Raw genomic sequence first — 17,250 nt, 5'->3', positions numbered from 1 at the left:
TTCGTTCGTTTGTTTGTATGTTTGTTCTTTCGTTCGTCTGTTCGTTCGTTTGTTCATTCGTTTGAATTTTCTCACAGACCCTCCGTCATCCTTTTGTGAGAAGGTTTTTAACATTAATAACTATATTTTCATCTATTTATTTATTTGTTTATTCATTTATATAGTTTCATTTTCACATTCATATAATACTTAAATCCACGGGTTGTGGATAGTATTACGTAATCATATGTAATATTTGCGATAGTAACAGTTAACAATAAAAATAATAACAATAATGAAATAATAATAATAAATAATAATTATAATAATAATAAAAGCCCATTGACATGCGTTCAGGAAAGTGTCAAGAAACAGCAGCAGCAGTAGAAGTAGTAGTAGTAGCGACAACAGTAGCAGTAGTAGCAACAGAACCACATCACTGCTCGTATGCAACTCAAACAAGAACAATACTGACGTCTTGAAGGATGTCGAATGGACGGCCAAATTAGTGGATAGTATGACGGAATTTCATTCGTCCATGCCAATAATGAGTTTTATTTTATTTGTTTTTTCTATATGCAATTTGGAGTTTAATCTGAGAAATTAATTTATATTTGTTAACTTCAGTATAAAAAAATAATTGATCTCGTCGACATTACAAATCAGAAATTGACATTAACCACATCATTCATAAAAAGTTAACCTGCGAAAAACAATTACGTCACTAACTAACGTCATTAGCGTGTCTAATGAAATCGCCGTCGAATGAAATCACCGCCAAATGAAATCACCACCAAATGACGTCATCGTCAAACGACATCGCTATTATCCGCCCACCCACTCGCCTCTACAATCTAGGGTGTACGTTGGAACAGTGAGTGGCGTTCTTATGGTTTACCCAAATATCAATAATGACGTCATAACGTACCGTCAGTACAACAATTATTCCGAACTTTCGGCTGATGATGAAGAGAGAAAAGATGAAGCTGAAAAAAATGTCTTAGAAAAAGATACTAAACATGAAGGTGATTTAGCTGTCAGAAAGTAATAAATTTGTGCGGCACGATGGTGTAGTGGTTAACGTGGTTGGCAAAACTGTTGTACTGACCGCATTTGACTGCAAAGAAACCACCGCTTATCGCATATGCGTGTTTGTTGTGGATGTCTTTGAGAAATATAAAAAAAATTATAAAAATAATTATGACGTCATTATTTATAGACGAAATAGGTAGAAATGATGATAATTACGTCGGAAACAGTTCTGACGAGTCAGTTGGTGATGGTGGTGGCAGTGGTCATAGTGGTATTGGTGGTAGTGGTAGTGGTAGTGGTGGTGCTGGCGCTAGTGTTGTAGTCGATGAAAATGTTACCGGCAATGTTGATAATGATCTGGCTGAGTTTCGCTTGCAATCCTGGTTCCTGGGAAAGTCCGTGCATAAGGAGATCATCATCATCATCGATTCCAGCACTACGATGGGAATGATGGAGGAGATGTTGTATGTTGTTGCTGCTGTAATGTTGTATGCTGTTGTTGTTGTTGCTGTAGCTGTAATGTTGTTTGTTGTTGTTTCTGTAATGTTGTGTGTTGTTGCTGCTACAATGTTAAATGTTGTAATGTTGTTTTTATACTAGGTCTACCACTGATGTTAATGATACAAATATTATAAATATAAAGCAACGATAAAAATTAATAAAAATATACTCACATACATATGTGGTACTTAACTGAAACCTGAAGACTGAATCAAGCTAAACATGTGGCCGAACTTTTGATCAACACTTTCACCTCACATTACTACATCAACGTCATATCGTCGTCATCCATGATTTGGGATATACAAGGTGTGTGTGTTGTGTGTGTAAAAGAGAGAGAGAGAGAGAAAAAGAGTAAGAGAGAGAGAGAGAGAGAGAGAGAGAAAGAGAGAGAGAGAGAGAAGAGAAAAAGAAAGTTTATGACGACACAACCACTACTACTTCTACTACCACCACCTTAAAACAGGTCATCCCATCGATCAAACCACAACGGCTCTCAGCTGCAAAAACGCCGACGACGGCAACCAAGGCTGCGGTTTGTATCCGGCAAATGATCACAACAAAAAAACATTCCTGAGACTCATTCACAAACTTAAGCCCCGAGGTGGCACAGACCTTCAGTAAGTTTTTTTGGCAGTAGAGGAGTGTTCCTTAACAGTTTTTGCCCCATGCCCCCAAAGCCCTGTAAACAAATTTTACGTCACTTTTCTCAAAATTTGTTTTCAAAATCAAAAATAGACGATGTTCTCTTTTAAAACTGATATTTAGGACACATTTTTATCCATTTATCCTTCATCTATCTAGCCATTCATCTATCTATCCATTCATCATTCATTCATTCAACCATCCACTCATCCATCTATCTATCTATCTATCGCACAACAGTCGGGCGTTTGATCTGGCATTTGACATGATGAAGCTGAATGGGAAGTCGTGTATCAAACACATCTACCTTATAACTAGCGCCAGAGATTCTGACAAAAAAGTCAGGTGTAGTTCAGGTTATTATTATTGTTATTATTATTATTATTGTTATTAAAGTTATTATTGTTACTATTGTTTATTATTGTTGTTATCATTTGTATTGTTGTTGTTGTTTTCGTTGTCACTATTGTTATTATAACCATCGTTACGTCATCGCCGTATTTGTAAAAGACGCCCGATTCTGCTGCTGAAGTACTTACAACCACCTCAATCTTCATCGTCATCATCACTCCATACGTCGCCGTCATCATCACTCCATACATGATTATCATCACCAGGTACCATACACTTCCTGGAAGACAATCAGAAGAAGTTTGCAGCCGGAAATACGTGCAAGTACAACATGGATAGGATCGAGATGGCAGTCTCCATCATGCAATACTACGCTAGTCACACGGTTTGCCATGATGATGATGAGGATGGTGATGACGATTACGATGATGATGATGATGATTGGGGGGATGTGCTTGACGATGATGACGACGATGATGATTATTGTGATGATGATGAGAATGACGATGATGATCATTGTGGAAGTGATGCTGTTAGAATTTTACTTAATTTTTTTACTCAAAAATACTATTCAAGATAATTTTTATTATACTAATTCTATTGTTTTTTTACCAGCACTAGCATCATCACCTCCGTCATTACCACCATCATCATCTTCTTCATCTTCATCCCATCATCATTTCCGGGTCATCCCTACCCCCACCCCGCCCGCCCTACCCAGATCGATATCTACACCTTCGTCACCTCCAGCCAGTACGTGTCTTACAGTCGGATATCCAACCTGGCCTGCCACAACGGCGGCTTTTCCATCTGGATCAACGGCACGAACAACTACACGAAACAGCTGAGACTGTACATAGAAGCCGTCCTCTACTCCAGTCCCAACTCCAGTTTTGATATTGACACCTCCACACTGCTGTCAACTGACACAAAGTCATCCATCCACATCTCTCTGCCTGTTTTCATTCTTTCTGATGATAATAGGCAGGAAACCGAGTGAGAAAAGTAGCATTAATAATAAAAAAAAAACAAAAAAAAAAAACAAATTAACGATAATTTCAATAACTAGTTAATTAATTAATAATTCTGACAAAACAAAGTGAAGAAGTGTTGACAGAGAACAGCGAAAAGATAGTTGGTGTAGTTGGTTTCGAGCTGAGTTACACACATCTGCACAACCTGCTGATGAGGAAATTGTGGAAGGGATCTGATGTCTTTTTGGTGCATGCATGGAACCTTATGGTACCCTTGCATCATAAGATGATACCCATCAATGAAGTGTGTGCGTGTGCGCGTGTGTTTGTGGTGTGTGTGTGTGCGTATGTTTGTGGTGTGCGTGTGTGCGTGGTATGTGCGTGTGTGCGTTTTCAGCGTGTTTTCTATAAATGCTTACCTGCGTTCTTGAAAATAATAATATTTTGTATTCATTTTTCTGTTACAATCCCAAGCAAAGTTACACAGACGAAACAAATGAAAAACATACAAGAACATAAGCACAAACATTTACACAAATATAATTAAATCACGCACACTGGCAAACATGTACATAGAAACACACAAAAAACCCATACAAACAAACGCACAAATAAACTAAAATATGCATAAAAACAAACACACCAGCAATTTCGACACGATCTTTCTCTAAACATGGTTGTCAACCCGACGAACTCGTTGAAAGAATACCAACAAATCGTAAAAACAATAACCGACATGACTTCACCGACTACCTTAGTCGTAACGTCCATCCCTAAAATACCGCTGATTACGATGTCGAATACGATAGTTACACCCGAATATTCGTACGATCCGGCCGGTTCGAGTAGTCCAACTCTGACGTACCAGGATAAAAATAATATGAATGTTGGGGACGGTAACGAGTCCTTATTCTATTATTTTGCTCCGATAAAAAGTGAGAAAGTAATGATTGAATGACTGAATGGTGATGATGATGACGATGTTCATATAAGTTTGTGAGTTTTTTGATGATGTGAATAACTGTGATTAATAATTATTCATTAATTATAATAATTTTAATTATTATACTTATTGAGCACCAAAGACGAGAATGATTATCCGAATGTTTTTGTATTGTTTTGTTGGAATTTTTAATTGTTCTTCCTTTGCCTCTAGATTTGAATTCATCACTATGCATAGTGGTAAAAAAGTTGGTGAGATTTAAAATCAAAAAGCTGTCATCATCACCATCAACTTTATCGCCATCGTCTTCATCATCGTCGTCGTCGTCGTCATCACCATCAACGGTCTCTAGACATTATTTGCTCTCTAGACTGCCTAGTCGTCGCGGCATCAAAACGAACGCTAGCCATGGTGGATCGTCATTTGGTAAGTTTTTTAGATGTCTTTGGAAAAAATAATTTAGTGTGTTAAAGTGAAATTTAAATTGGAAAAAACTGCATAAAAACTAACAATATGATACAAATAAAGTTGCAATGAAACATAACACGAGCGATTGTATAAGCAACTACGTCAACACCAATGCTAAGTTATTCATTTTATCTGATTAGTAAGCGACGAAAAATAAACAAACACTTCAACAAACATATCATTCAAGCTAGAAAAGCAGAAGCGATGAATAACATCAGAAATTAACTTAAAAAGTTATGAAACTGACTAAAACCATGAAATGGATGATCGATGATCAAGAAAACCACGCATTAACGATTCAACACAAACAACAGATCAACACTTCAACCTCGAAAAGAACGCGTCTTCATTGGGGCTTAGTATGCTGGCATTCTGCGATATGGAGATGTTCGCTGATCAGTTCGACCCAACAAAGTTTCTGGATCTGGAAGATTATTTGAATGGGCCCAATGAGCCCAAGAGTTCTAAAGAGTGCACACTCATTCAACCAGATACCAGGTTTTGGTTTTTGTTTTCTAGAAGAAGAAAAAAAGAATTAGGAGAGAGAGAGAGAGAGAGTGAAAAATCGGAATGGAAACTGTTTGATAAAGTTTTAAATATTCTAATGAAAAATTTTTGTTATGACCTAAAAAGAATTAAAATATTTATAAAAATTTTAATAAATATTTGCTTTCTTTTTAAAATATGTACTGAAAATAGACATCAATAAAGAAGTGAAGGCACGCAGACACAAAAGAAAACACAAAACATGAAACGAGATCCTCAACACAAATACACATGCATAGTCGCACACATCAACAAATCGTAAAACAACCACAACAATACTACTATCAGTTTAGAGATAGAAATATCCCAAACAATGGAGGAACACTGGAAAGATACCCTCACCCTACCATCTCCGAATATCAAGATGCGTTACGATGACGTCATCGACTCCAGGTACTTGCTGTCAGCCAATGGGGTGATGAGAGTATTTCCGGCTGTGCACCTCAAAGCCGATCTGCTCATGGATGCACATCAGTAAGAGAGGGATAGAGGGAGAGAAAGTGAGGGAGAGGGTGAGGAAAAAGAAGGATGCTGATTATGTTATTTTATTTTAGTGGAGATGAAAATGTGAAAAAGATATTAGCTCTAATAAAGCGGTAACGAGTGATTACAATAATAGAATGATTGAAATGATTGACATTTGTACTCCCCTACACACACACACACACACACCTACACACACACACATACACACACACACAAACACGCACACACCCGCACGCACACACACAGTGAAGATTGGTTCAAGGACGCGCTAGCCTACAGATTCACACTGGCCGTGACACCAGGTAAGCACACGAGAAACTTTCAGTCGAATAGAAGAAATTTGATTTCTTTGAACAGAGCTGTCCTGTACCCCTGCGGAGGTTCATTCAATGGAGGTTTTCGATCTCGATAATATTAATGATGCCATTAAAATGATGGCATTTTTGTTGAGATGATAATGATTTGGATGATTTTGGCGGTAGGATCACCATCAAAATTCAGAAGAAAACTTTTCACCGCAGCGAGCACCACTGGCAAATGTCTGACCAGCGAAATATGGGCAGTTGTCGGCACCAGCATTCGCATGAATATCTTTGTTTCCAGACTGGCCACACTCATCAACAGGAAATATGAAATAAGCTGTGGAACGAGTGACATGAAGTGGGTTGGCTACCAATGTTTTTTAATGTAGGCAGTTGGTTGCTGTGTTGCGAGCTGAGCCAGATTCTGGGATGAGCAGTTTTTACTGCCCCGAAAATTGCTTTGAAAATAATTAGGGATCTTTAAAACCTTCGTTTACCCTGGGTTCTCACATTTCTAAATTCGGTCCTCGCTAAGGGAAAGTTATAATTAAAACAACGTCGTTAAAATGATATACCCTATATTATATGATATATTCCTTTATATCTCAATCAACCTCAATTGTTAAATTAACATCGGCGTTAACACCAACATTTGCAACAACAACAAACAGCTGTTACATAATTCGCAACAACTTGCAAGTGGTGTTTGAGTTGAGAACGGACCCACAAGCGAGCCAGCCAAGCATCATCGAGCTTTTCCCTGAAGAACTTCAATTTCTGGTCAGCGATGATGTAGTGAAACAGAGAAAACTCTTCAAATATTATCGCCATTGTTCCCATCGTGACCGTCAAACATTCAGGTTTTATCGGGATATCCTATACACGGAATTTGAGGTGACGTTGTTGAAGAAGATGATGATGAGTGATGCTGCTGCTGCCAATGATGATAACAATGGTTGGATACAATAAGCAAACAATTTTTATTAAACAGATGAAACATAAAAACAAGAGACAACACGACAAACAAAGACAAGAACCGTGCGTACGTCATGCCGATGAATACGTAATCGTAAAAGCCAAACACGCGAAAACCTACAACACAAGTTGTCAGATGAGGACCGTTCACTTGGTACCGGTTTCAAACACAAACGTATTCCTACTCGTCTTCAAAACCGCAACAACCTCAGAAAGTTTGTTTTTACTACTAATACTACTACCGCAAATAATGCTACTACACTGCCACAGCCACCGCTTCTACAACCACAAACACTACTTTCAATGCTGGCACGGGAGCGAATTATTTCAAATTTGAGTGATGTATGATACCAAACGTGATCTCTAATCCAATCCACACTGATATTAACGGAAACTGAAATAAATTTGAATAATAATGATGATTATTGTTAATTGAAACTAGACAAGAAATGCGCCAAGAAATGGGTGAGCCATTACAAATCCGAATACTTCATTCAGCGGCCATCATTCCTTCCACCCCGACATGGCAACAGATCATGTGACCTTCCTGTTTTTGTGCCCCTGCCCTGCGTGACTCCCTTGAGGGCGTGCCAGATTCAGGGACTGACCGTCCACTTTATTATTGGCGCCCTGTTGACTTTTTACTTTTCTATACAGATTCATGACTCGTATTAGTTGTTTTAATAATTTTTCATAATGAAAGCGTTTTTTTTTTCAAAAAAACGATTGGTCGAAACATGAACACATCCTGTCCGAACTGTTTGATCGATGGGTTCAGCATATATTTATAAATTAAAAAATATACTTAAAATCAGTTTTATCGATTTTATTAAAACAGAGTAGAACTCGAAAGTGTAAAAAAAAATTGTGAAAATGATGAACGAAACAATGTGGACTTCTACATCATAGACAGTCGCCAAAAAATTGAAAAATAAGATCATATATATAATTATATATGTATATACGGTATTGTATGAATTCTACCGAATTGTTGGCATTACTCAGTTTAAAGTTTGTCTTTTTAATTTTACATCCTAGAATTTTCTAGAAATTGTTCAATTTATTGAAAATAGAATCATGAAAAAATAAAATTGTTGATTAATGCCAACAATTCGATAGAATTCATACAATACTGTATATAATATGGTCTCCTTCCAATATATATATATACATATATACATATATATATATATATATATATGTGTGTGTGTGTGTGTGTGTGTGTGTGTGTGTGTGTGTGTGTAAACTAAAAAAAGTATGTACAAAATCATGCAAAAAAATTAAGAAGCTCATTCGAGCACGTATTAAAAAGTTCTGAGAGAGTTAGTTATGTACATTAACACGCATGCAGTATGTTACACAAATCTGAATCATCTTGTTCATCATCTTCTGATGGATTAATAACGTCATTAATTTAATAATGTCCACCTAGTAATTTACTGCTACTAGTAGTAATATAATATTAAATAAGAATTTGAGTTGACAGATGTGGTTGCAAATTTATTCAAATAAAACCTTTCGGCTATAATTAATAATGAGACAAAGTGCTAAATAGTAAAGTAAAATTTTCAGTGACATGTATTAAAAACGTAAAAACAACAACAACAATGATGAATCTAGATAAGATTTAAGTACTATCCATTAACAATTTTCTTGGAATTTAACAAAACTAGAGTAAAATACAAATCCATCCAATACACATACACATGCATATAGATAGGTTTGAATCAGTAAATCAACAAAGCAAGTTTTTTTTATAACAATTCTCAAAACCTTTAATTTAACGAGATATAACTAATTCCAAAATCATTGAGCTAATATTAATGGAAGAAATGAACTGAACAGGAACACACAGACGCACAAAACAAACACACGCACACGCACACAAACAAACACATACATTCACACTAGTACACGCACACACACAAACAAACACATATATATTCGCATGCACATACACGTGAAAAAATGGGCAGTGATTATTAAAACTTGGTAGAGTAGTTATAGATATCTGTTGACAACGTCTAATGATCCGGATTCAATTCCTAACGATCGCAACAATAATCAAATGTGAAAACTTAGATAAGCTTATTAACACAATCCTTAACTAAATAAAATACCACACACACACACACACACACACACACACACACACACACACACACACACACACACACACACACACACACACACACACACACACACACAGGCACATACACATGCAATAAAACAGTCTATACAAACATACGTGCAATAATATACAAAAATAACAAGCCAGTTGGATTTCAAAATAATTAATAAAAATAACAACAACAACAACAACAACAACAATATTATCATTGCTATCATTATTATCATCATTAACATGAGAGTTATGATAATACTGATGTCGGCCAAAACAATGATGATGGTGGTGGTGGTGGTGGTAATGATAATGTTGTTAATGATGATGATGATGAAGATGATGATAAACTTGAAGCTATCAATGAAGACAATGAAGATGATGACGATGACGAAGATGATGATGAAGATGATGACAGAGATGAAGATGGCGATAGTGAAGACTCTGCCGATGATGCTGATGCTGAGTGAATGTCAGAGAACGATGAAGGTGATAATGTCATCGGCAGTAACAAAGGTCTGGGCGTGTTGCAATTCACAATGCGCTGAACCAAAGGTAGCAGTTGAAGCTGTCTCTTATAATGATCACAATAATCAAGGTGATGATGACGATGATCGTGATTATCATCATCATCATCATCGCCATCATTTTGATGATGATGAGGATCGTGATTATCATCATCATCATCATCACCATCATTTTGTTGATGATGATGAATATTAATGTGATGACCGTTTTGTAAAGGCTTTAAAATAGAAGGGTCTTTATAAATTATGATGTTTATAAATTTTATTAAACTTTTTTTTGTGCACTGTTCTGGTAGATCAACTTTTTCTAAGTCGACTGCATCTCTTGGAGTATTTTCAACACCACTTTCTTCATTCTCACTATTATTCTCATTGCTAACATAATTATTATTACTTACGTTATTATTTACATTGTCATATTCATTGTTTGAAAGAATTAATTTTTTAAAATGATGATTCTGCCGATGTTGCAGCTGCTGTTGTTTCAACAACAGCTGATGATCGACAGATTCTTGCGTTGATTTTTGCACGTTTAATGATCTCAACCTTGTGTAGTTTTGACGGTTTGATGGTGATTTTAAATCATCATCGTCGTCGTCATCTTCATTGTTTTGTTGTTGTGCTTTGAAACTTTGTAGTAAAGGATGTAGTTGTTTAGTTGATTGCGAATGATCTAGGTGTTGCTGTGATGACGATTGCTGTAATGACTGTTGTTCATGTGATTGTTGTTGTTGTTGCATATGCGAATGTTGCTGATGTTGGCCATTAGAAGGCTGTTGTGCCTGCTGCTGTAAATAAGGATGTGGCTGTTGCTGGCTAAGTTGTAGATGTTGTTGTTTTGGATGATTTATATTATGTAGTTGTGGTAGTTGTGGACTTGGATGTGACTGTTGCTGAAGAAGTATTGATTGTTGTTGTTGTTCCCGCTGCTGTAACTGAGGAAGCTGTAGTAGTTGTTGTTGTTGTTGTAATGGAATAGCTTGTTGGTGCTGATGCTGCTGTTGAGATTGTAGCAGTAATTGCTGTGGCTGTAGTTGAAACGCTTGTTGCATTGGCATTGGTGCATGTAAAAGATGTTGTCGTAGTTGCATAGATGGTCTTTTATGTTTCGCACACAGATGTTCATCTGATTGACAGCATTCATTCATCGTACTACTACCATCCTCATTGACATCAACACCATTACATTTATTATTATTATTATTATTATTATTATTATTATTATTGTTATTATTAATACTTGAGTAATTATAATTGTTGACATACTTATTGTTAAGATAATCAGAAACACCATTAAGTTTTTTATGATTGAATAAAATACTTCCGTTACAAAGTCTTCCTTTCTTGCAGCTCGAAACACTGGAGCCGCAGTAGGAATGATCGAGTTTAATAAACTGCACCGATGAATTTGATGGCTGCGACAATGTTGTATTTGTTGACGTTGCTGTCGCTGATGATGTCATTGTGTGTGTCGCTGATGATGTCATTATTGTTTTTCTTTTTGATGGTGACATCACCATTGTTGTTGTTGTTGTTGTTGATGTTGATGCTGTCATTATGGTTGTCGATTTTGTAGGTGAAATCATAGCGGTGATTGATGTTGGTGACAAGATAATTGTAGTTGTTGAGTCTGTTGATGGAGTTGTTGTTTTCATTGGTGGATTCATCGTTGCAGATGATGCTTCTGTTATTGTCAAGGCTATTATATCAGCTGATGTTGACGTCATTGTAGCTGCTGTACTCACTGACGTCATAGCAGCTGTAATTGATGCAACTGTTGTCCTTAGAGATGTAAATGCAGCAGCACAAGCAGTGGCACCAGCTGACGGTGACATCATAAAATTATTTTTCACGCTGGTAACGTTGCCTATAGAAGAAACGTTTTTGTTGTTAACCACATGGCAGTTGTTGTATCTGCTAGGTGGTTTGTGATGTCTTGAGGTTAGGTAATGTTTCTGATAGACATTGTGCACCCCATTTGGTTTGTTGACCTTTGGCTCCATGAAAGGTTTGATGGAAGTGTGCTCTTTCTTTAGTACTATGTTGTTGTTGTTGATGTCATATTTCGTCAACAAACTAAATTAACAAAAAGTGTTATTATTGTTTTGTGTAATTTATAAATTTAAAAATAATAACTATTATTAGCTGCATTTTATCTACATATTATTTCAATAAATGTAAGAATCTAAAAATTATTTTCACAAATTTTAAAAAATCAATAAGGTAAAAAGTAATTCAATGGACTAATTTGAAAAAATAATTACGTTTTTCTTGAGGACGGGCATTTTTTATGCTGAAAAAAACATTTTCTAACTATTAATAAAGAGAGATGTATTTCTTTTTAGTTTATATTAAAAATTACAAAAATAGTTTTTCAATAATGATTTATGTTAGATTATAATGAAAAATGAAACAAAAAGCAACCTGAAGAATTTTTGCATGCAGTTTTTTTAAGAAGGCATTCATCTCACCTACAGACATGAATAGAAAAAGTTGATGAATATTTTTAATGTTATTTTATTTAAAAATTAAAATAAGTTTTTGAAAATTATTACACTGATTTTTAACTTCATTTTAATAATTGCAATTAGTAATTAATTAATTAATTAATTAAGAATTGAATGACGGTTTCCAGTGAAGCGTGCAAACAAGCTAATTTAATTTTTTAACCTTTTTATTTTTGACTAATTTCAATTTTTTAATAAATAAAATTTCATTTTCCTTTCAAACCTTCCTTCAACTTTTTCATCCATCTCTGACAGGCTGCATTCATAAAGACATTATTTAGGCTGTCTGATTTTGAATTTCTACAAGAAAAAAAATAAACAAAGATGTCATAAATGTGTTGATTTAGTAAAGTAAAGTTAGTAACTATATGAAAATACTTAAATTTTGATTAATAGTAACCATGTAACACTTACAATTACTCATCTATTGCTAGTAGTTTATTAATTAATTAGTAATTTGATTAGTAATTAAATTTCAATCTTTATGCTGCTCATATTGATTAAAATATTAATTTGAATTCTGTTTGTTTCATCTAAGTCTCTTTAAATTTTAAAGCCTATGTGTTTTACTGTTTGTTCATTTTGTTTAGCTGGGAGTTTAGTTTAGTTTTAGTAGTTGGCTTTAGTTAGATAGAGAGCACTAGGCTAGAAGAGTTTGTTGTTATTGTTGGCAACTAGTTAGGCCAGCAATGCGGAAAGCAGGTAAAATAATATAAAATCTTCCTTAAAAAATCTTACTTGCTACTGCTGAGGTGATCATGCAGAGGTAGTAAGGATTGCAGATAGTTTCTATCTTCAGTGCACAACAAATTTATAATCTTTTCGTTATCTAAAAGTGATTTTAGGTCAGTGCTATTTAGAAAGTTTTGCAAACTATTGATTGAGATGAAAATATTTTTATTCATCGTTAATTTCTAAAAAGTCAAAATTAAGCATTAGATGTTAAATTTTATATTACGTTAGGCAAAACAATAGCCCGAAATTTCAAATTTCAGAATGTGCTCCTATTATCGCCACAGTAATATAACAGAAAAAACTTTTTTCATGTTTTTAGCGCAATTTTTTAACATTCTATAAAATAATATTTTATGATATTATAGGTATTATATTGTTATATTAATTGTTAACTATAAAAATTACTTCTACACTTTTTTTACTAAATTACTAAATGACGCTGAAAGTAGAAATTTTGTTTTCAACTACACACCACACCCACACACACATACGCACACACACACACACATACGCACACACACACACAACACACCAACACACACACGCACACATATACACAAACACACACATTTGTATTTCATCACCCACAGACGGCTCATGACTCTGTCTTCTTTTCTACCTTTCTTATATTATATGTATAATTTTTTTCATTATAATTACAATTACTCTTCTCAGATGTAGTTTCATATACAGTATTCAAAAAAAATTCCTATACAAAGAAACGTGGTACGACCAACTGAATATATGAACATTTTTACGTAGAAATCCAAACTCACTGGAAACCACTCCTGGAAAGGCCACGGCATTCTCGTGTATCACACGTTGCTAAAAACTTTTTTAATTTTATCCTGTAGTTTTAAAATTAAAATGCCAACAGATCGATTGTAACAATTTTTCATCAATTTTCCAGACACTAATGACCATTATGATGTTATCATTTCCTGATATGAAAGCTAGTTGTCTCCGGGTTCAATAGCATGGCTGGATGAAGTGTGCTGTTTTGTATTTTACAGCAGTTGTCACAATCCTGACATATGTGCCTAATACCTACACGTGTGTATGAATGTAATATTTATTTAGTCTTGTGTTTCAATCACTCTGGTGCTAAAATACATCCATCCACACATTTAAAGATTGTTGCTTTATTTGTAAAAAACACGACTTTAAAAATGAATGCTAATTTTTTTAATTTAAGCTGTCTGAAGAATTTATGGAAAAAAATTAAATGATAAAACAGCACATAACGAAACAGACAAAATGAAAAAAAAAAAACAATAAAATAACTTTCACCAAATATGTTGGCGTGTTGTCTTTAGATCATTTTAAACAATCAGGATATCGATTTATCAATAATTGAAATAAAGTCCTCCATTATAAATTTTTTTTTTAAATTCATTCCAATGTTCGTCCATTGGCAGCTAGATCGTATAACGATGATGACGATAATTAAAATAGTACCTCATTCATAATCTATTCCAATCAGATTGTTCACAACCGACACACGACACAATGGATCATTATTTCGCTGAATTAACGATGCTCACGAAACATGAAGACGACGGCACTCTTGTTAACTTTTTTTAACAGATCCCTGCGATGTATTTATAGAATTTACAAATTTTAAAAAATTACAAGTAGAACAAGAAGAAGCGAAGAGATATAAATTGAAAATAATTTAAAAAAACACAAATCAAAATAGCAATTTGTTTGTCATATTCATCATTATGTATGTGAGAAGCGAGATCAAATGGAGCATTTGTTTCAGTCGGTGATCCATTGCACTTGAATGCTTCGAATAATAACTGAAGTAATTCTCCGCTGGTCGGTTGTCTTTGTAGCTGTTGTGGCTGCTGCTGTGGCTGCTGTTGTGGTTCATGTAGTCGCTGTATAGGTTCAGAGCTCTCATTTTTTCGTTTTGTCCGTGAAATTCTGTAAGAAAATTAATAAAATTTGTTTTTTAATTTTTTTTTTGTATAAACTTCTCGTTTTTTTAAAGCAAACAAAGCATTTTGACAATTTTCTTAGCCAAATTATGTGGCAATTGCAAAAATGAAATGAAATAGCGAATGTTGAGCTTGCTTTGAAGAAGTTTGACGTGTCCGGATTGCGAGCTGATGTCATTTTCGGCTACGATGACATAATTGCGGAAATGACGTTGTGCAACTCGTCTGATGTTCAAACTGGCTTCTAATGCACCATTGTCCAAGACCTAGCACAAGATGATGTGAAATCAACGAACGCGATGATTAAATCAAAAATTTTACTAAAAAATTTCACATAAATAATATACGTATAAAAAATGCGTTAACTTTTTAGCAAACATCATGCACGGAAATATCTGCAGATTAAGTGTTTCAATTGAGACAAACAACAACGAATAACAAAAGTTAACTCTAATTTTATTCCAAAACTCATTATTTTCGCGTCCATCTGTAACTTTCGTGCTGTTCGTATCAACAATCCAGAAGAGCATGGTGGCTTCCGGGTTGGCCTTCACCTCACAGGTCAAGGTTACCGCGAGGTCGTTCAAGGATGCGACTGCATTGCGACATCTTATCTTTGGAGCGTCTGTGGTTGTTTGTTGTTGTTTTGTTTGTTGTTTGTTTGTTGTTTGTTGTTGGTTGTTTTGTTATTTGTTGGTTGTTTTCAATTTGTTTATCTTTGTTAGTTGTTATTTTTTTCAATTTTTTGTTTTCAAGTTGTTGACCTGTTCTTAATGTTACCATTGTCTTTTTTATTATTACTTGCGATTGCTGACACGTGACGTCGTTTTTATCAAAGTTTTAAACATTCAATTTGTGTAATAAAAATCTTTTAAAAGACAGGGCTGAAAAAGAACTTACAATAAACATTAATCCAGCTGACGGCGCTGACAGACTGGAGGCCAGCCACCGTGCCAGAACATGTTAAATTCTTTCCATGGTCTTGCGACTTGAAGGTCAAGGACTTCTTTGACGAAAATGTAAGTCGGTAAGAAAATTTTTGAAAACCTTTGCTGCCCAACGTGTGCAGATGGACCAATTTGACTGCAAACAAGTTTGTCACATCCACGTTGCCTAATTTCATTGTAACGTTTGGCCTTGGATAGCCTCCGTGAACAGTGCAAATTACTTGTTGTTGATGTTGTTGTTGTTGATGTTGTTGTTGATGTGAGGATGTTGATGTTGTCTGCGGTGACGAGTCATGTTCTGTGAAGGAAAGTTGATGCTTTTGAGGTCTGCGATTGGATTGTTTGTTGAAATGTAAGTCGGTTGATCGTCGTCGTTTTCTATGTTTAAGGTGCACACCAATGTCGTTGTTAAAGTTGTTGTTGTTGTTGATGTTGTTGTTGATGTTGTTGATGTTGTTGCTGAAATGGTGGTCTGAATAGGTGTAATCGTTAGCGATATCATCATCGTTTTCACTATCATCAACAACATTTTGTTGAAGAGTTTCAAAATGTTTTGTCCTGTAGACTTCGGCGAACGATATGGATGCTGGGGACGATGATGAAGAAGATGATGAGGATGAAGAAGATGATGATGATGGTTGAGACATCGGGAATGATGATGATAATGATGATGATGTAGATGGTTTGTTAGAAAGAGAATTTATTTCCACTTTTTTGATCTGGTCTTCAAAAAAAATTTTAAATCTATTCAATCATTCGACATCGAAATTCTCGTTTTATTAATTTGAAAAACTATTTAAAATGTACCTATTGTCTATTTACTACGTATTGTCTATTTACTACATATTGTCTATTTACTGCGTATCGTCTATTTACTACGTATTGCCTATTTACTACGTATTGTCTATTTACTACGTATTGCCTATTTACTACGTATTGTCTCCATTTCATTACCCAATGTTCATCTTATTTAATATTATAACATCACATTACGTTTTTTTTATAAAGATATATAAAACAGAAATCAGATAGGCGGAAAAACAAAAAACAAAAAAATGAATAATAAAAAACAAAAACCTCTGAACTGAACTTGATGTGTTATGGAAGCCAGTAGAATATTTTGAGGGCCCTGTATATGACACGAATAATTCCCTGTATCTTCGAGAGATGTGCCTACAACAATCAATCAATCATTCATTCATTCATTCAATCGATCAGTCAGTCAATCAATCAGTCAAGCAGTTGGTCAATCAACCAGTCAATCAGT

At 34.9% G+C, this 17,250-nt stretch overlaps 3 protein-coding genes across 3 annotated transcripts in view; 1 reads left to right on the top strand and 2 right to left on the bottom strand.

Annotated features, from left to right (window-relative positions):
• Positions 1 to 760: 760 nt before the first annotated feature.
• On the top strand, positions 761 to 7,877 carry HELRODRAFT_166608 (hypothetical protein; the record flags this gene model as incomplete). Its single annotated transcript, XM_009011836.1, has 16 exons — positions 761 to 1,004; positions 1,199 to 1,406; positions 1,718 to 1,821; positions 1,979 to 2,132; positions 2,398 to 2,513; positions 2,775 to 2,893; positions 3,230 to 3,504; positions 3,609 to 3,786; positions 4,129 to 4,417; positions 5,208 to 5,391; positions 5,728 to 5,913; positions 6,172 to 6,305; positions 6,447 to 6,585; positions 6,899 to 7,007; positions 7,219 to 7,417; positions 7,645 to 7,877. 16 exons carry the CDS (start codon positions 761 to 763, stop codon positions 7,875 to 7,877), a joined length of 2,871 nt encoding a protein of 956 aa, XP_009010084.1.
• A 3,360-nt stretch (positions 7,878 to 11,237) lies between these two features.
• HELRODRAFT_166607 (hypothetical protein) lies at positions 11,238 to 13,899 on the bottom strand (the record flags this gene model as incomplete). The annotated part of the gene is made up of 5 exons (XM_009011835.1): positions 11,238 to 11,481; positions 11,601 to 11,889; positions 12,582 to 12,658; positions 13,097 to 13,272; positions 13,870 to 13,899. The coding sequence occupies 5 exons, from the start codon at positions 13,897 to 13,899 to the stop codon at positions 11,238 to 11,240; spliced, it is 816 nt and encodes a 271-aa protein (XP_009010083.1).
• Positions 13,900 to 14,255: 356 nt separating this feature from the next.
• HELRODRAFT_190022 (hypothetical protein) overlaps positions 14,256 to 17,250 on the bottom strand; it is a gene marked incomplete at its 5' end in the record, with an annotated part of 3,483 nt that continues 488 nt past the window's right edge. Inside the window, 4 exons of the mRNA XM_009011834.1 lie at positions 14,256 to 15,022; positions 15,173 to 15,302; positions 15,486 to 15,661; positions 15,937 to 16,569. Of these exons, the coding sequence (XP_009010082.1) occupies positions 14,784 to 15,022; positions 15,173 to 15,302; positions 15,486 to 15,661; positions 15,937 to 16,569 (1,178 nt within the window). The 3' untranslated portion in view covers positions 14,256 to 14,783. The remainder of the gene's footprint in view (positions 15,023 to 15,172; positions 15,303 to 15,485; positions 15,662 to 15,936; positions 16,570 to 17,250) is intronic.

Source organism: Helobdella robusta, assembly GCF_000326865.2.
Source record: "Helobdella robusta unplaced genomic scaffold HELROscaffold_10, whole genome shotgun sequence".
NCBI lineage: Eukaryota > Metazoa > Annelida > Clitellata > Rhynchobdellida > Glossiphoniidae > Helobdella > Helobdella robusta.
This window is presented reverse-complemented; position numbering and strand designations above follow the sequence as displayed.